The sequence below is a fragment of the Centruroides sculpturatus genome, unplaced genomic scaffold, assembly GCF_000671375.1.
Source record: "Centruroides sculpturatus isolate CEXI.00-Female unplaced genomic scaffold, Cexi_2.0 scaffold244, whole genome shotgun sequence".
Classification (NCBI taxonomy): Eukaryota; Metazoa; Arthropoda; class Arachnida; order Scorpiones; family Buthidae; genus Centruroides; species Centruroides sculpturatus.
This window is the reverse complement of record NW_019384450.1, coordinates 619,895-640,340: the sequence shown is the minus strand read 5'-3', so window position 1 is coordinate 640,340 and position 20,446 is coordinate 619,895. Positions and strand designations below refer to the sequence as shown.

Sequence of the window (20,446 nt, the reverse complement as noted above, 5' to 3'; positions counted from 1 at the left end):
ACACCAGAAACACGTCGGTAAACAATCGACGATTCGGCCCTCTGTTTATATGCCAGCACCCGATTAAAACTAGATACGAAACACTACTCAATAACGGAATTTAAATCGATAATCTTACTAATCAAAGAAAATCATATGATTAAATAATAAAAAAAACTCAAAAAAAATTTTTAATATTTCAATAATTAAACATAATTAATTTTAATTTTTGCAATTTTTTATTGTTTTGTATTAATTAATAGACTACGGAATAGAGAATTTATATTATACACCGCATTCTAATTAAATCCGTTTTGTTCCCTTTTATCCGTTGTGAATTGCAAAAATATCACGTGACGATAATTTAATTATCGAAAAAATGTGATTTAAATGAATGAAAATATAATTAAAAAATAATTAAAAAATTATATACATATATAGTACAATTTTATTGTAATTATATACACACGCGGAGTGATGTCTCGTCGTTCTGTGTCGTCATCGTTCGTCATAATGTAGACGTATACCTCAAGGTGCTTTTTAAAATATATTTATGTTTCTTATTAATTTATTTTCCTCGAGACGATAATGTTTAATATATTCGCCTCGTCCCGTATCCGAAAATGTGAAGTGGTATAAAGGACGTCATATCTGTTAATTATGTCGTAAATATGATGTCACAAATGGAACAGTTATTATTTTTTTGTGACGTCGTAAAGTAGGAGGTAACGTACGATATCGAGTATGAGTGCTTATGCACGTGTAAATCGTGGAACACAAACGTTCGAGCCGTAGATCTGTTACGTGGAAGATTTGCAACTCGGTTTCACCACATCCCGCTTCTACAACCATGACTAGTGTAATTAGGAAAAGTTTACCTTTCTTCGCTTCTGGAATAGTTGTTAAGGGTTTTGGAAGAGGCAGCAAGGAGTTGGGAATACCCACAGGTACGTTGTTTGGTATATTAATTATGCTCAAAATGTATCTTGGTTCCTATTTAGAGACATTATTTTCCAGTTAACTGCTAAAATAAACCACAAAATCTCAAAACAGGTGTTCCTCTAATTGTTACATCATTTCAAATTTGTTTGGTGCTGTGTAGTTTTTAATAACAAGCTTAGCTGGAGGAAAATATTTTATGACCCTGTTGTGACTGTGTCTTCCAGTCGAAGAGCACTTTGCATTTCCTCGAATTTCATACGTTTAAACTGGTTTGAATGGTCCTTCTAGGAAGTCGTTACCGTTACGTTTCTTTTTTATCCCGAATTGAAATAGAGAAACATTTACTTTGCGTAATGTTTGGAGTGCTTGTTTCATTTTTCCTTGTTTAAAGTGTGTAAAAATTGCTACCGTCGATGTAATAATTTTCTTTCGCTCCTCACCCGAACGATAACTCACGCTGCTTAAACTGTCAAAGGAGTTAAGTGTTTGCACTCGAATTTAATTAAATCCTTTGTAAAATTGAAAATTGTTTTTGGGACCCAAACACTTAATGTGTAATTATTTTGAGTTATGCTGCAAATGTTCTAATTTAAACACCATTATTATTCTGTGTAAAAAGTCATAATAGTATTTTCCTTCGTCAAGCAGCTGTTAAAATTGTGCTTTCCTAATTATGCAAATTTTAATTTACAAAGCCATATTTAGTTTATCATTATTCCAGTTATTCAAATAATTACCAGATATCTGCAGAAACTTCTGAATTTTAATTAAATATATAATTTAATATTGAAACTACATATATTCAAAGATAATTGTAGGATTTGGAGGTCGGTCCAAACTGTACGGACATTTTTAATAACACCTGTAGCTAGTACATCTTTGTTGCGATTTCTGCAAATGGTTGCATAATATAAAAGCTAAGCATGAAATGTTTAGCTTTTATATTAACAATACAACTTAATAATTATTGAATTGCATGTTCAGACTAATTCAGATATTTTCAACAATTTTGTTAAGTATCAGATTGTTACTGGTAACATTATATGAAAAAATAGCAAATGTCATTGAAGCACATTACATTAGACTAAAAGAAAATAAAACAATGTTGTTCTTATGTTGTTTTATGTACTATGAGAATTTGATATATATTTATATATCAAATTCTCATAGTACATAGTACATATTGATATATATTTATATATCAAATTCTCTTGAAATTAGAGAGATTTTAAATTTATCTGATAAACATCACGTTCTAGTTAAATGCTACAAAAATAGTTAAAGATTTTGTTATAATTCCAGTTTACAAAGGTAATTAATATTAACAACTAAAAAAAAATTGTAAAATTATTTATAAAAAGTGGATTTTTGAAACTACCTTATTTACTTTTTATGAATTTTCAACTTTCTTAATAAAATAATGAGTGGATTAAACCAAATTAAAGTATAAAAAATAATCTATTTTAGTTAATTCATTCGTTTCTTCACTCTTTTTTGGTTTTCTGTTCGTAGTAGCAGATCGTTAGAGCACAGATTTCTTCCATTCTTCTCCATTTTGAGTGCTTTGAGTTCTTCATAATCTTACCTCATTTTAGGTCACCAATCATTTTTTATTTTATTTTTACCTTTAACGCCTCCAAGACTATTTTTAATATACCTTATCTGATGGCACGTCCAATCCGAACCGGCTTTCCTTCGCTACAGAAAATTGTTCTTGAAATTTTTGTTTAGAACAACATTCGAGTTAAATACTTCCCGATCTATAATCGACGGTTAGAATCGTTCGGTTTTCCAAACCAAATTTTTGGGCTCGAAACAATCGAAATTATAAATCCGTTCAAAATAAACGGTAACGAGTTTTTTAAAAGATCTATTTTGAAAGAATCATTTGTCGGGAAGCATTAATTGGAATAGTAACCTTAAAATAGGTCAAGTGTAACAGTAAAGGCAAATGCACCATTTAATAATCAGATTAGATTTGATCTCTATGAAAATGGACTTTTTTTTTCTAAAATTTAAAAAATAGAATTAAATTTGTTAATAATAAAATTTAAAATTTGTATTGCAAATAATTGCGCAATGAATACTTAATGTAATATGATTCAAATAATGCCAATTAAGTGTGTAATTAAAGTGTGTGAAATATTATATACATTAAGCAAAATTACATAGCTGCATGCATAAATGTGCAAACATTTGAAATAAGCGATTGATAAATTGTAGAATGGAAACTTAAATTTCTTTCCAATAAATAATGTCGTGCTTTTATTTATTTAATTTTTAAAATCATATTCCTGTTAATGTTTATGCAATATTTTTTGTTTTTTTATTTAATTTCTATAATTATAAAACTATAATCTGTGGCAGATATATTAAATTTTTGTTCAAAAAGAAATGTAGATGACTAATAAATTTACAATTTAATTTAATCGAGATCCTCTTTTTTTCCAGTTAAGATAACGATTCTGATTACTAGTCCATTGTGAATTATGTAACAGTTTCTATTGCGCAATTTGTAAACTTATACAAAAGCAATGTAGTAGATGTTTTGTGATATCTTCACATATTGAATTTATTGTTGTGTGCATTAATAATTATATTTTACCATTCCTGTTTTATTAAAAATAATAATTTTATATCTGCCTTAAATTCCAAAATTCTAAAGTAAGTTGGGCCGACCATTCTTTTGTCCTAAGGTAGAATCGAGCCATATGATAACGAAGCATCGTTATTGTTATTAACCCTTAATATGACAGACCAATAGGGGAATGATGATGCGATGGTGCTGGCCATTTGTTGCATCCGAAAATGTCACGACCAACTACAGAACGAACAAAATATGATAAGAGAGATAAACGACTCGTATTATTGTGAACGGGGGGGGAATGAAAGCTGTGCTTCCAATTAGGGATGTAAATTATAGCTTCGGCCATATTACTTAGAAGATATTCTATGTCCTGACTGGTTGTGATCCATTTTCGAATATCGTGTTTCCGTTCCGACAGATGCCTCGGCACAAACTGATTCGGTCTGCCGTTGCCAAAATTCGTTACGTCGAGGTCTGTAAAATTGAGTCAAGCATACTACCCTGTATGGAATTCTTAATGTGGGTAAATGACTAAAACAAAGGAACCATTGTTGTAAATTATTGTAGTACAGTAGAACCTCAAAAACTTGGCTCTCGATAACCCGGCACTCCAGATAACTTGGCCACACCCTGGCAGGGCAAAAAAATCCTTAGTTAATTAATTTTCATTATAGACAGCTTTATAAAAGTATAAAAGCTCTCATAAAGTATTTTTCTGAGGTCTGTCTTATCAGGTAAATTACTGTACACAGTGTATTCATTAATTTTCATTTTCATGTAGTAAAGGCTCTATGCCTTCATAAAGGACGTACTTTTCCTTTGTTTAAGGGTATTTGGGCAGTTTATTTTCTGTTATATTCTCAAATAAACAATACATACAATTACAGTACAGTATTTTCTGAGGAAACACTTGTACTTATTTTTTTTAACCCCATTCCCGATAACCCGGCATTTTCACAAACTCGGCCACCCTTCAGTCCACATTAGGCCGAGTTTTCGAGGTTCTACTGTAATTACTTTAAAAGAATTAATTAATATTCTAGTATATTTATCTTATGAAGAATGCACTAGGTTTTATTATGTGAAGAAACTATAGCATTTGTTCTTTTTATATATATAACTACAGTAGACCCCCCCTATAACGCAGAGATACGTTCCTCGTTATACGAATTTTGCGTTGTAGGAATTCTTAAATACATGAGCCAATCGCAGCCCGACACATGTGAAGTTTATGGACTACAGCTGTTTGAAAGGTTTTCTTCCATAAAATTAATCGATTCTAGACTAATTTGACTTAACATTTCCAAAATACGTATAATTTTTTGGGAATAATCCATATAAACTATGCTATAAACAAAAAATTGTAGGATTACTTACTGAGTGTGCACCATTCGACGTCGCCATTGCTTAAGCTTGTGTTCGTCGCGGAGCAGCGCACCAAACGGCGGCCACGATTTCTGATGTTATTTTTCTGTGAAAACTTCGTTGAACTTTGGAGACATCATTAATAGAAATAATTTTTATGGCCGTTGAATAAGAAATGTTTCTTTCACAAGAAATGTTTAAAATTACAGCACTGTATTAGACTTACGGTACCTAATTTACATACTGTACATCTTGTAAACTCAACTTACTCGCCTAAACTCTCCATAGCGTGGCGCTGGATGGCAGAAAGTAGTTCGGCTGCTCGTCCGCAATGACGAGTTGGCGATGACGTTTTACCGCGTTTTACGCGTCCCTTTTAGCGTCTTTATATGAATACTGTCGCAATTTTTTCGCCTCATTATAGGAATCTACGTTATAGGAACCCGCGTTATAGGGGGGTCTACTGTATTTTAATATTAAAAAATATATATTTGCAGTAAATTTAAGTGTTGCTCTTGCAAAGTTTAAGTTTCTTTCTAAATAAATTATAAATAATTTAAGTAATTCAAATTTAAAATGGATATGTCCAAAAAGTCCAAAATTATTGAGAAGTGTTGTGTTATTTTATAGTGAACAAAATGATTAATAACAACTTTGTAGTAGAATTTGAGTTCAATATTTATTTAAGATTAAACTTATCGATGACATTCAGTAATAAAAGACAAATATGATAAGTAACGTCAAAGATAATTGAGAAAATAACTCCCTTGACCCGAATATTAATGTCTGATTTTAAAAGAAGGGAAGGAAATATGGAGATTAAACTATTTTAAATAATTGTATATGGATACAAATTGTGGATCTTGATGTCTTTAATTATGATACTGAACAAGATTGTTCAGAATATATGAATAGCTAAATATGTAAATAAAAATAAAGTATAAAATAATACATGCTTATTCCATCTGATAAATTCCTAAATACTTAAGTCATGCAATAGAAACAATAAGTAATAAATCTTAATTCTCATAAGGTTAATCTTACAACGAATGTAACAAATTTTGTTTTAAAATGTTAAAATTATTTTGTGACGTTTCAGCAAATTTTCCCAGCGAGGTGGTGGACCACCTGCCGAAGGACATAGAGTGCGGAATATATTACGGATGGGCCGGGGTTAACAACGGACCCGTCTACAAGATGGTCATGAGTATAGGCTGGAACCCTTTCTATCACAATATTAAAAAGTCTATGGTGAGTGAGTTTTATTAAAATAACAAGACCTAAGTTTTTTTAATACACTGTTTATTAACTTACTCTGTCTGTCCATATAAAATAACTCAATTTTCACCCACTTTCCAATCTCTGATCTAATTGAAACTTTGAATACGTGTGTATTCCCGACAATTACACTTTTTTTAGAGTTTGTGAACAATTTTACCAATTATTGAAAAATTAAAAATTTGTAAAAATCTGATAACAGATGACACTACACATAGGGCAAACCCATACACCTTTTTTTTTAGTCATACTGTCTACATAAATTCTTTTAACTTAATTTTTTACCCACTTTCCAATTAAATGTTAAAACAAAGAATTTTGATAATTCGGTGTTACATATATAAAACTAAAAGGTAGAAAATAAAAAATAAATATGTGAGAACCAAGGAGGTAGGACTACGTCCTTGGATCGGCTTTCAAGTCACAGGGACTTGCCCACTAGTCAGAAATGGCTTATGTTTTCTTCAGTTTATCCCGAGGGAACGGGATTAAAATTTTTCGGGTCGAGTGGAGGAGGTAGGAGTGCCATTGGTAAGGTGACAGGCGATATACGAGTAAAAGAGGACCCCAATTTAACAAGGAAACAACGATTTAATAGTTATCTATATAGATGGTACAATAACTATTATCAAGGGAAAATCTGAGAAAACATAAGCCATTTCTGACAAGTGGACAAGTCCCTCCGACTTGAAAGTCGATCCAAGGATGTAGTCCTATCCCCTCGGTTCTCACATTAAAAAATGTTGAAGTTCTTTTTATTCACATAAATGCGCTGAAATTAAAAAGTAAATTTCTTCAGCTTTCACAGTATTCTTGGTATTACGCAATCAGAACTGAAAGTGTGGAGTACTTGTAGAAGCCGTTAAAAATTGATAGTAGTAGTGGTTTAAAAAAAAAAAAAAAACAGTAACATGCAAAAAGATTTAAAGAAATTGAATTATATACACCAAGTGGCCACTTTATTAGATACGTCAAGTGTGTAGAAATGATAAACAAGACAAGGAATTATGCAACTGTGGTCCAGTATTACGCTATTGCCCAGCTGCTTTAATTTGCATGATGACCGATTTGCATGAATGTAGTAGCTAAAGCCAATTGCTAACTCATTTAGCTAAATTTGATTACTTGCATCGTGAGCAGTTTTGTTTAGTATTAATGCAAGTAAGAAATTTAACAATTTGTTTATTCAAGTAATATGAAGTTTGTTCTATTTACTGTACTTGAGCAAGTCAACCATTTCACTGTGTATTGTGTCAGTTGTACGTGACATAAGCGAGTGCAGATGGGTCTGTTTAGTAAAGTGCATGTTGTGAGGAAAGTGTTTGAGAGTTTTTTTTTATGATGATGAAAAAATAGCTTTAACATGTTGGGATGAAGATACCACCACGAACGAGAATGCTTATGGAATACTAAAGCTAGTATTTACAAAAATACACAAGTCTGTAAACTGGCTCATAAAGAAATAAAACAAATCTGAAACTCCAAATTCTTCAATTTCTATGAAGTATAAAAAATAACAAGGTATTAGATGGGTGTACCTAATAAAATGGTTACTCTGTATATTTATATTCACAATTATTTAATTTTGTTATAAATCTATGGGTTGTTGAAACATACTTTTGAAGGAAACACAATTGAAATGCTGTACATTTAAACACTAATACTGTATAATGTTGGAACCTATTGCATAAAGTGAAATTTTGTCATTGTTCCATTTGTGTTAAATCGATCATGAAATTAGAGTCCTCTGTAAATTGAGGGTTATTATATTTAGGTACGATACAATAGACAAATTATATACTCCAATCAAAACTACTACTGTATAACACAAGATAGCACTCGATAGTATTTTCCTTTTGGATACGACATTAAGTATGAAACTTTTGTAATGCTCAAACAATGTAGGCGGCTTATTTTTCTTCTTCAACCTCCGATAGTCCATAAAAAAACAAAGACAAGTGTAAATAACAAAATGAATTTATTACTGAAAGTTAGGTACAAACATGGTTACTTTTCAACTTTTGGTAATAAATTCATTTTGTTATTTACACTTGTCTTTGTTTTATGGACCGTCGGAGGTTGAAAAAAACACCCTCATATATATCAATAGAATAACATTGCGGGTTAATTAATTTAATTAGTTTAATTAATTCTAACTCGTGCATTAAAACTTTAAAGTGGATGACAAACTGATAATGACAGTTCATTTGTATGTTAAGCAAGAGTGGTAGGTTTGAATCCTGCTTCTGGTAGGTGTTTATCAAATGTATTAAAATTTAAATTTACTAATTAAGGGGTGTCAGAGAATTAGAGACCATTATTCATATAATTTCATTTACTAAAGAAAATTGAATTAAAATTGTAATGAACATTTTATTTTACTAATTCTTGTTTGTTTTGGAAGCATGTTTGAAAATTCTTTTGACTCCGTGATTTCCAGTCAAATGGATCATCTTCAGACAGCATTTATTTGTTTTTCAGAATCTTCTGTGATTGGTTTACTGTTTTTTTTCCCACCCCATAACTTTTTGAAATTTTGTTTTGGTGCCACTTTTGTTTCCTTTTTTTTTTTTGCTTTTCAAGCAGCCCTAAATTTTTTAATGCTGCTTTCTTGAGGAATGTTTGGGGCTCAAAATTAAGCTTTGCTCTTTCCAAATACTGGATGGCATCTTTTGTTTAATTGCACGTTGCCGCATCGGGCGAAAAGAAAACTTTATCGATTATTGTGAAAACAACATATCCTCGGTAACAGTTAAGTGTGATCTACACTGGGCACGAGAGCGAACAAGGTGAGTGAAGTGAATTTTGTTCACACTACAGCAATGGTAAGTGTAGTTGCAAGTTGTAGTTTTGTTCTTTACCCTAATAGATGGCATTTTAAAAAATTTGATATATACTGCAGTTACCACATTAATGTCCTTTTTGTTTACTGTGTTGTGTAGACTTATCAAAATTAAATTATATACCAGTATTATTTTCAATATGAATCTTTCTTTTTCCTGCTTGTGAGTCAAACTCTAGTTGAGACGAAAACATTTTCATTGGCTTACGCTTGCCAATGCGCCCCAGCTGTTGTGTACTCCCATTGGCTGACGTGAAAATTTTTAACTTGCTTTGTGAGGTTACATACATTCATGTTTCTTTGTTCGCTCTTCGCTTTATGTTTTGTGCCTTTCACATCCAGTATAAATTGCACTTTTACTACTTCAAGCATTCTTCCAAGTACATTCTATCATTCATTGAACCTTGCACATAATGTGACATTACCATCCTCATCTATGGCTTGCTAAATCAAATGCCACTTTGAGACTTTAGTACTTCAACTTTCTCTGGGTTGGAGCTATGAAAATATTCCTAACCCAGAATGTCTTATGGATCATTAGTGACATGTCACCAGAAAAATTTGGTACGGAATGAGACATTTATCATACACTTCTTAAAGATCAGTTTTTGCACGATTTGTCGTTACCTACATACTTCAAAGCTTCAGTTTTTATCTTTTGCCACAATTTTCATCTTATATACTTTGATATACTTAAGAGGTAACCTTTATTTAGAAACTAATTCAGATCCACCTTAAACAGTTCTGTAACCTTACCTGTCGTTTTCTTAGTAAAAATGTTTATGGGACAGTGAGTAGTTTTCTCGAACTTGATTTCATTTGTGTCCTTAAATCTGCTAATAATTTTACAAATGATGTTGCGGTGTATGCCTTTTTTAGTTAAGTAGACATAATATGGAAAAAACCATTTAGGTTTTGGTAGAAATGCTCTATGCGCTCGGCAAATTCTTCTTCATTTTTTTTGTCCTTGTGTCGACTAAACAGCTAAAAACAAAACCTTAACTCATTTTATAAACAGAGCACATATCAGTGATATATTTAACTAACTAATCTCCAAGCAAACATAACTGATAAGCATGTAATTTGCTAATCAGTTTGGCATCTTTAATTCTTGTATACTCCTTATTAGTAAATTTAATTTTGATACTAATTTTTTGAACAGATGACCAAAAAAATATGGTTTGTCATCATTTTAACATAATAAAAATAAATTTTTGATTTTGCTCTTGTATTTGTTGTCGTCATCCAAGTTTGATGGAAAGTTTTGGCTATGTACGACACTTGTACATATTACACAAATGTAATCTATCTGTGATAAATTATTTAAGTACATGACCTGGAATTAGTTATCTGTAACGTGTTTTCTCTCTACTTTCTTTTTAATGTTATAGGTGCGACTGGGTCAATCCCAGACAGGTTTAATGGATCTTGTGATAGATTAAAAGTTCAGAAAAACTTTGCCGTTAGATTGAAGTATTGATTCAAATAGAAAGATCTATCGTATGGTATAGGACATTAAAAATCTAGCCTGTTTTTTCCAAAAAATAAAGACCCGGGCACAAGCAATGGGGTAATAGCAGTTTTGGGGCAACAACAGACAGCTAGTGGCAAAAATTCTGTAGACAAAGGAAAATAAAGAAATGAAATATAATTTATATACACACATTTATTAGAAATTGAAATACAATAGATTTTGTCAATTTATAAAAAAAAAAGGAAATTAATATCTCAAATCCTAAATCAATACAATTTTAGGTAGTCGTGGTCGAGATCTCCAACACTGCAACCTAAAATTATATAGTAGTATGAGAAAAACATAGTAAATAAATTATAGTGAATCTCGAGGCAGTTCCAGACACTACAAAACTGAGTATATTACAATGAAACAAACATTATATATATAACACATGCTTACTCTGTAGATCCTACCACATGTATCATGTATATTTATGGGAATACTCACCGGATTAACTGAAAATCTATTCAGTTAACCTGTTCAGTTAATGGACAAAAACATGCAAATGTAACAGATTCATTACTGTGTGGCTGATGGGAATTGTGATACATAACAGCATTGTAAAAGAAGGTTGGCAGCACTATTTTGCATCCAGTTTTTCCCTGTATCCTGGACTGGCCCAATCTTTTCTAAACTCAGCTAGAAAATAACTAAATGATTATTTAAATTATATAATTGTTTCACTTTGACTTTATTCTTTAAATTATACAGGAAACCCACATAATAAATCAGTTTCCCGAGGACTTCTACGGCTCCATTCTAAGGGTTGCCATTTTGGGATATCTGAGACCGGAGAAAGACTTTTCTTCGTTAGGTAAAAGAAATTTAATTTTTGTTAATAAAATCGAGCAAAATGTTTGCTGTCGATTTGGAAATGAGGGATTATTTTCTCATCCCCACAGAGGAACTGAAATCTGCCATCACCGACGACATCAGAGAAGCCGAACGTCTCCTGGACCAGCCCCACTACCTGATATACAGAGACCATTCGTTCTTTCACTCCAAAAACGGGACTGCCTTTCCTCCCCAGAACAACGGATACAGCCTATAACATTCCAGAAAAACGGTCTAGGTACTTCGTCTCTGGTCTTCCGCTTTGAAGATTTAAATTCTCAAACCTGGCAGGGAGGGTTGTGATAAGCATTTAATTTATTATTTGTAGATGAATTTTTCAAACAAAATGTTTTACAAATGTTAGGCTTTTGTTTTTATTTAGATATATTATTTTTAAAAATTTACACAAATATTGAACTTGAAATAAAAGTGGTGTTGTTTCTTTCTTACCAGAGAAATTGCAAATATAATTCATTAAGGAGGACATTAATGCTACAAACTTTTCTATAATTAATTAATGTAAGTGTAGTTTGTCGAAATAAGCCATACAAGGTTGCGAGAGTAAGAATTTAAATTCAGAGATCAGAAAAGGTATATCTTTATGAAATTAATGCTTGCATTAAAAACCTTATTCTTGTCAAGAATAAGACATGTTGCAATGTTTTGATATTATGATTATCATTGATATATTTATCAAATTTTCATTACTTTAAAGCAATTGTAAGATGAAATTTTGCTATAGAAGTAACTTGAGTTTATGCAGTGTACTACAGAGATTCAAAATTTCCATACAAAATACACACCATCCAAAGAGAGACTTATGCTTTACCACATTTGACATTGCACTTGCGATGTATTTTTGCCACAAGTGGAAGGAAAGTATTCAAACAAGCATTCGGTTAAATGGCACTTTTGCATAGACTAATTTTGAGAGTTGTGAATGACAGAATAACAAGAGAAACTTGCACAAATTCTAGAAGGATCCTCGTGAATGCCTTAATCTTGAATGTTGAGTGCTACATATTAGAATTTTGCCTTTTTCTCAATTGAAAAAGTAAGGTAAAGTTTTGTAAATTGTGTAATGAGGAATGAAACGATACATAAAATATATGGTTTCTGTTTAAAATCTTCAATAAATATTAAGGAAAAGTGGTACGAAATAAGAATAGCTCAGTCTTCTCCAAAAACAAGCTTTACATTTTGAGTTCTAATTGGTGATATAAAAGAATTTATTCAAAACTTCAAATTGTTAGTTCATTTTTAAAGAATCAATTACATCCGTTTCAAGGTTGTCCATTAGGAAGAAAACTGTGGCAGAATTTTAAGGTTGTCCATTAGGAAGAAAACTGTGTGNAAAATGTGATTTAAATGAATGAAAATATAATTAAAAAATAATTAAAAAATTATATACATATATAGTACAATTTTATTGTAATTATATACACACGCGGAGTGATGTCTCGTCGTTCTGTGTCGTCATCGTTCGTCATAATGTAGACGTATACCTCAAGGTGCTTTTTAAAATATATTTATGTTTCTTATTAATTTATTTTCCTCGAGACGATAATGTTTAATATATTCGCCTCGTCCCGTATCCGAAAATGTGAAGTGGTATAAAGGACGTCATATCTGTTAATTATGTCGTAAATATGATGTCACAAATGGAACAGTTATTATTTTTTTGTGACGTCGTAAAGTAGGAGGTAACGTACGATATCGAGTATGAGTGCTTATGCACGTGTAAATCGTGGAACACAAACGTTCGAGCCGTAGATCTGTTACGTGGAAGATTTGCAACTCGGTTTCACCACATCCCGCTTCTACAACCATGACTAGTGTAATTAGGAAAAGTTTACCTTTCTTCGCTTCTGGAATAGTTGTTAAGGGTTTTGGAAGAGGCAGCAAGGAGTTGGGAATACCCACAGGTACGTTGTTTGGTATATTAATTATGCTCAAAATGTATCTTGGTTCCTATTTAGAGACATTATTTTCCAGTTAACTGCTAAAATAAACCACAAAATCTCAAAACAGGTGTTCCTCTAATTGTTACATCATTTCAAATTTGTTTGGTGCTGTGTAGTTTTTAATAACAAGCTTAGCTGGAGGAAAATATTTTATGACCCTGTTGTGACTGTGTCTTCCAGTCGAAGAGCACTTTGCATTTCCTCGAATTTCATACGTTTAAACTGGTTTGAATGGTCCTTCTAGGAAGTTGTTACCGTTACGTTTCTTTTTTATCCCGAATTGAAATAGAGAAACATTTACTTTGCGTAATGTTTGGAGTGCTTGTTTCATTTTTCCTTGTTTAAAGTGTGTAAAAATTGCTACCGTCGATGTAATAATTTTCTTTCGCTCCTCACCCGAACGATAACTCACGCTGCTTAAACTGTCAAAGGAGTTAAGTGTTTGCACTCGAATTTAATTAAATCCTTTGTAAAATTGAAAATTGTTTTTGGGACCCAAACACTTAATGTGTAATTATTTTGAGTTATGCTGCAAATGTTCTAATTTAAACACCATTATTATTCTGTGTAAAAAGTCATAATAGTATTTTCCTTCGTCAAGCAGCTGTTAAAATTGTGCTTTCCTAATTATGCAAATTTTAATTTACAAAGCCATATTTAGTTTATCATTATTCCAGTTATTCAAATAATTACCAGATATCTGCAGAAACTTCTGAATTTTAATTAAATATATAATTTAATATTGAAACTACATATATTCAAAGATAATTGTAGGATTTGGAGGTCGGTCCAAACTGTACGGACATTTTTAATAACACCTGTAGCTAGTACATCTTTGTTGCGATTTCTGCAAATGGTTGCATAATATAAAAGCTAAGCATGAAATGTTTAGCTTTTATATTAACAATACAACTTAATAATTATTGAATTGCATGTTCAGACTAATCCAGATATTTTCAACAATTTTGTTAAGTATCAGATTGTTACTGGTAACATTATATGAAAAAATAGCAAATGTCATTGAAGCACATTACATTAGACTAAAAGAAAATAAAACAATGTTGTTCTTATGTTGTTTTATGTACTATGAGAATTTGATATATATTTATATATCAAATTCTCATAGTACATAGTACATATTGATATATATTTATATATCAAATTCTCTTGAAATTAGAGAGATTTTAAATTTATCTGATAAACATCACGTTCTAGTTAAATGCTACAAAAATAGTTAAAGATTTTGTTATAATTCCAGTTTACAAAGGTAATTAATATTAACAACTAAAAAAAAATTGTAAAATTATTTATAAAAAGTGGATTTTTGAAACTACCTTATTTACTTTTTATGAATTTTCAACTTTCTTAATAAAATAATGAGTGGATTAAACCAAATTAAAGTATAAAAAATAATCTATTTTAGTTAATTCATTCGTTTCTTCACTCTTTTTTGGTTTTCTGTTCGTAGTAGCAGATCGTTAGAGCACAGATTTCTTCCATTCTTCTCCATTTTGAGTGCTTTGAGTTCTTCATAATCTTACCTCATTTTAGGTCACCAATCATTTTTTATTTTATTTTTACCTTTAACGCCTCCAAGACTATTTTTAATATACCTTATCTGATGGCACGTCCAATCCGAACCGGCTTTCCTTCGCTACAGAAAATTGTTCTTGAAATTTTTGTTTAGAACAACATTCGAGTTAAATACTTCCCGATCTATAATCGACGGTTAGAATCGTTCGGTTTTCCAAACCAAATTTTTGGGCTCGAAACAATCGAAATTATAAATCCGTTCAAAATAAACGGTAACGAGTTTTTTAAAAGATCTATTTTGAAAGAATCATTTGTCGGGAAGCATTAATTGGAATAGTAACCTTAAAATAGGTCAAGTGTAACAGTAAAGGCAAATGCACCATTTAATAATCAGATTAGATTTGATCTCTATGAAAATGGACTTTTTTTTTCTAAAATTTAAAAAATAGAATTAAATTTGTTAATAATAAAATTTAAAATTTGTATTGCAAATAATTGCGCAATGAATACTTAATGTAATATGATTCAAATAATGCCAATTAAGTGTGTAATTAAAGTGTGTGAAATATTATATACATTAAGCAAAATTACATAGCTGCATGCATAAATGTGCAAACATTTGAAATAAGCGATTGATAAATTGTAGAATGGAAACTTAAATTTCTTTCCAATAAATAATGTCGTGCTTTTATTTATTTAATTTTTAAAATCATATTGCTGTTAATGTTTATGCAATATTTTTTGTTTTTTTATTTAATTTCTATAATTATAAAACTATAATCTGTGGCAGATATATTAAATTTTTGTTCAAAAAGAAATGTAGATGACTAATAAATTTACAATTTAATTTAATCGAGATCCTCTTTTTTTCCAGTTAAGATAACGATTCTGATTACTAGTCCATTGTGAATTATGTAACAGTTTCTATTGCGCAATTTGTAAACTTATACAAAAGCAATGTAGTAGATGTTTTGTGATATCTTCACATATTGAATTTATTGTTGTGTGCATTAATAATTATATTTTACCATTCCTGTTTTATTAAAAATAATAATTTTATATCTGCCTTAAATTCCAAAATTCTAAAGTAAGTTGGGCCGACCATTCTTTTGTCCTAAGGTAGAATCGAGCCATATGATAACGAAGCATCGTTATTGTTATTAACCCTTAATATGACAGACCAATAGGGGAATGATGATGCGATGGTGCTGGCCATTTGTTGCATCCGAAAATGTCACGACCAACTACAGAACGAACAAAATATGATAAGAGAGATAAACGACTTGTATTATTGTGAACGGGGGGAATGAAAGCTGTGCTTCCAATTAGGGATGTAAATTATAGCTTCGGCCATATTACTTAGAAGATATTCTATGTCCTGACTGGTTGTGATCCATTTTCGAATATCGTGTTTCCGTTCCGACAGATGCCTCGGCACAAACTGATTCGGTCTGCCGTTGCCAAAATTCGTTACATCGAGGTCTGTAAAATTGAGTCAAGCATACTACCCTGTATGGAATTCTTAATGTGGGTAAATGACTAAAACAAAGGAACCATTGTTGTAAATTATTGTAGTACAGTAGAACCTCGAAAACTTGGCTCTCGTTAACCCGGCACTCCAGATAACTTGGCCACACCCTGGCAGGGCAAAAAAATCCTTAGTTAATTAATTTTCATTATAGACAGCTTTATAAAAGTATAAAAGCTCTCATAAAGTATTTTTCTGAGGTCTGTCTTATCAGGTAAATTACTGTACACAGTGTATTCATTAATTTTCATTTTCATGTAGTAAAGGCTCTATGCCTTCATAAAGGACGTACTTTTCCTTTGTTTAAGGGTATTTGGGCAGTTTATTTTCTGTTATATTCTCAAATAAACAATACATACAATTACAGTACAGTATTTTCTGAGGAAACACTCNCTTCTTCAACCTCCGATAGTCCATAAAAAAACAAAGACAAGTGTAAATAACAAAATGAATTTATTACTGAAAGTTAGGTACAAACATGGTTACTTTTCAACTTTTGGTAATAAATTCATTTTGTTATTTACACTTGTCTTTGTTTTATGGACCGTCGGAGGTTGAAAAAAACACCCTCATATATATCAATAGAATAACATTGCGGGTTAATTAATTTAATTAGTTTAATTAATTCTAACTCGTGCATTAAAACTTTAAAGTGGATGACAAACTGATAATGACAGTTCATTTGTATGTTAAGCAAGAGTGGTAGGTTTGAATCCTGCTTCTGGTAGGTGTTTATCAAATGTATTAAAATTTAAATTTACTAATTAAGGGGTGTCAGAGAATTAGAGACCATTATTCATATAATTTCATTTACTAAAGAAAATTGAATTAAAATTGTAATGAACATTTTATTTTACTAATTCTTGTTTGTTTTGGAAGCATGTTTGAAAATTCTTTTGACTCCGTGATTTCCAGTCAAATGGATCATCTTCAGACAGCATTTATTTGTTTTTCAGAATCTTCTGTGATTGGTTTACTGTTTTTTTTCCCACCCCATAACTTTTTGAAATTTTGTTTTGGTGCCACTTTTGTTTCCTTTTTTTTTTTTGCTTTTCAAGCAGCCCTAAATTTTTTAATGCTGCTTTCTTGAGGAATGTTTGGGGCTCAAAATTAAGCTTTGCTCTTTCCAAATACTGGATGGCATCTTTTGTTTAATTGCACGTTGCCGCATCGGGCGAAAAGAAAACTTTATCGATTATTGTGAAAACAACATATCCTCGGTAACAGTTAAGTGTGATCTACACTGGGCACGAGAGCGAACAAGGTGAGTGAAGTGAATTTTGTTCACACTACAGCAATGGTAAGTGTAGTTGCAAGTTGTAGTTTTGTTCTTTACCCTAATAGATGGCATTTTAAAAAATTTGATATATACTGCAGTTACCACATTAATGTCCTTTTTGTTTACTGTGTTGTGTAGACTTATCAAAATTAAATTATATACCAGTATTATTTTCAATATGAATCTTTCTTTTTCCTGCTTGTGAGTCAAACTCTAGTTGAGACGAAAACATTTTCATTGGCTTACGCTTGCCAATGCGCCCCAGCTGTCGTGTACTCCCATTGGCTGACGTGAAAATTTTTAACTTGCTTTGTGAGGTTACATACATTCATGTTTCTTTGTTCGCTCTTCGCTTTATGTTTTGTGCCTTTCACATCCAGTATAAATTGCACTTTTACTACTTCAAGCATTCTTCCAAGTACATTCTATCATTCATTGAACCTTGCACATAATGTGACATTACCATCCTCATCTATGGCTTGCTAAATCAAATGCCACTTTGAGACTTTAGTACTTCAACTTTCTCTGGGTTGGAGCTATGAAAATATTCCTAACCCAGAATGTCTTATGGATCATTAGTGACATGTCACCAGAAAAATTTGGTACGGAATGAGACATTTATCATACACTTCTTAAAGATCAGTTTTTGCACGATTTGTCGTTACCTACATACTTCAAAGCTTCAGTTTTTATCTTTTGCCACAATTTTCATCTTATATACTTTGATATACTTAAGAGGTAACCTTTATTTAGAAACTAATTCAGATCCACCTTAAACAGTTCTGTAACCTTACCTGTCGTTTTCTTAGTAAAAATGTTTATGGGACAGTGAGTAGTTTTCTCGAACTTGATTTCATTTGTGTCCTTAAATCTGCTAATAATTTTACAAATGATGTTGCGGTGTATGCCTTTTTTAGTTAAGTAGACATAATATGGAAAAAACCATTTAGGTTTTGGTAGAAATGCTCTATGCGCTCGGCAAATTCTTCTTCATTTTTTTTGTCCTTGTGTCGACTAAACAGCTAAAAACAAAACCTTAACTCATTTTATAAACAGAGCACATATCAGTGATATATTTAACTAACTAATCTCCAAGCAAACATAACTGATAAGCATGTAATTTGCTAATCAGTTTGGCATCTTTAATTCTTGTGTACTCCTTATTAGTAAATTTAATTTTGATACTAATTTTTTGAACAGATGACCAAAAAAATATGGTTTGTCATCATTTTAACATAATAAAAATAAATTTTTGATTTTGCTCTTGTATTTGTTGTCGTCATCCAAGTTTGATGGAAAGTTTTGGCTATGTACGACACTTGTACATATTACACAAATGTAATCTATCTGTGATAAATTATTTAAGTACATGACCTGGAATTAGTTATCTGTAACGTGTTTTCTCTCTACTTTCTTTTTAATGTTATAGGTGCGACTGGGTCAATCCCAGACAGGTTTAATGGATCTTGTGATAGATTAAAAGTTCAGAAAAACTTTGCCGTTAGATTGAAGTATTGATTCAAATAGAAAGATCTATCGTATGGTATAGGACATTAAAAATCTAGCCTGTTTTTTCCAAAAAATAAAGACCCGGGCACAAGCAATGGGGTAATAGCAGTTTTGGGGCAACAACAGACAGCTAGTGGCAAAAATTCTGTAGACAAAGGAAAATAAAGAAATGAAATATAATTTATATACACACATTTATTAGAAATTGAAATACAATAGATTTTGTCAATTTATAAAAAAAAAAGGAAATTAATATCTCAAATCCTAAATCAATACAATTTTAGGTAGTCGTGGTCGAGATCTCCAACACTGCAACCTAAAATTATATAGTAGTATGAGAAAAACATAGTAAATAAATTATAGTGAATCTCGAGGCAGTTCCAGACACTACAAAACTGAGTATATTACAATGAAACAAACATTATATATATAACACATGCTTACTCTGTAGATCCTACCACATGTATCATGTATATTTATGGGAATACTCACCGGATTAACTGAAAATCTATTCAGTTAACCTGTTCAGTTAATGGACAAAAACATGCAAATGTAACAGATTCATTACTGTGTGGCTGATGGGAATTGTGATACATAACAGCATTGTAAAAGAAGGTTGGCAGCACTATTTTGCATCCAGTTTTTCCCTGTATCCTGGACTGGCCCAATCTTTTCTAAACTCAGCTAGAAAATAACTAAATGATTATTTAAATTATATAATTGTTTCACTTTGACTTTATTCTTTAAATTATACAGGAAACCCACATAATAAATCAGTTTCCCGAGGACTTCTACGGCTCCATTCTAAGGGTTGCCATTTTGGGATATCTGAGACCGGAGAAAGACTTTTCTTCGTTAGGTAAAAGAAATTTAATTTTTGTTAATAAAATCGAGCAAAATGTTTGCTGTCGATTTGGAAATGAGGGATTATTTTCTCATCCCCACAGAGGAACTGAAATCTGCCATCACCGACGACATCAGAGAAGCCGAACGTCTCCTGGACCAGCCCCACTACCTGATATACAGAGACCATTCGTTCTTTCACTCCAAAAACGGGACTGCCTTTCCTCCCCAGAACAACGGATACAGCCTATAACATTCCAGAAAAACGGTCTAGGTACTTCGTCTCTGGTCTTCCGCTTTGAAGATTTAAATTCTCAAACCTGGCAGGGAGGGTTGTGATAAGCATTTAATTTATTATTTGTAGATGAATTTTTCAAACAAAATGTTTTACAAATGTTAGGCTTTTGTTTTTATTTAGATATATTATTTTTAAAAATTTACACAAAT

General features: G+C 31.4%; 2 protein-coding genes across 2 annotated transcripts; both read left to right on the top strand.

The window, feature by feature from the left end:
* Positions 1-473: 473 nt before the first annotated feature.
* On the top strand, positions 474-11,633 carry LOC111620545 (riboflavin kinase-like). The gene is made up of 4 exons (XM_023362477.1): positions 474-926; positions 5,973-6,124; positions 11,221-11,323; positions 11,412-11,633. Exons 1-4 carry the CDS (start codon positions 830-832, stop codon positions 11,558-11,560), a joined length of 501 nt encoding a protein of 166 aa, XP_023218245.1. The 5' UTR covers positions 474-829; the 3' UTR covers positions 11,561-11,633.
* A 1,174-nt stretch (positions 11,634-12,807) lies between these two features.
* LOC111620529 (riboflavin kinase-like) lies at positions 12,808-20,325 on the top strand. Its single transcript, XM_023362456.1, has 4 exons — positions 12,808-13,337; positions 18,848-18,864; positions 19,913-20,015; positions 20,104-20,325. Exons 1-4 carry the CDS (start codon positions 13,172-13,174, stop codon positions 20,250-20,252), a joined length of 435 nt encoding a protein of 144 aa, XP_023218224.1. The 5' UTR covers positions 12,808-13,171; the 3' UTR covers positions 20,253-20,325.
* The last annotated feature ends 121 nt before the right edge of the window (positions 20,326-20,446 follow it).

Excerpts from the sequence above, each read along its gene's own strand:
- LOC111620545 (XM_023362477.1), top strand. The coding sequence starts at position 830 with ATGACTAGTGTAATTAGGAAAAGTTTACCTTTCTTCGCTTCTGGAATA. Across the intron at positions 927-5,972 it reads GGAGTTGGGAATACCCACAG|CAAATTTTCCCAGCGAGGTG; the intron begins GTACGTTGTTTG and ends GTGACGTTTCAG. Across the intron at positions 6,125-11,220 it reads ACAATATTAAAAAGTCTATG|GAAACCCACATAATAAATCA; the intron begins GTGAGTGAGTTT and ends TAAATTATACAG.
- LOC111620529 (XM_023362456.1), top strand. The coding sequence starts at position 13,172 with ATGACTAGTGTAATTAGGAAAAGTTTACCTTTCTTCGCTTCTGGAATA. Across the intron at positions 20,016-20,103 it reads GAAAGACTTTTCTTCGTTAG|AGGAACTGAAATCTGCCATC; the intron begins GTAAAAGAAATT and ends TCATCCCCACAG.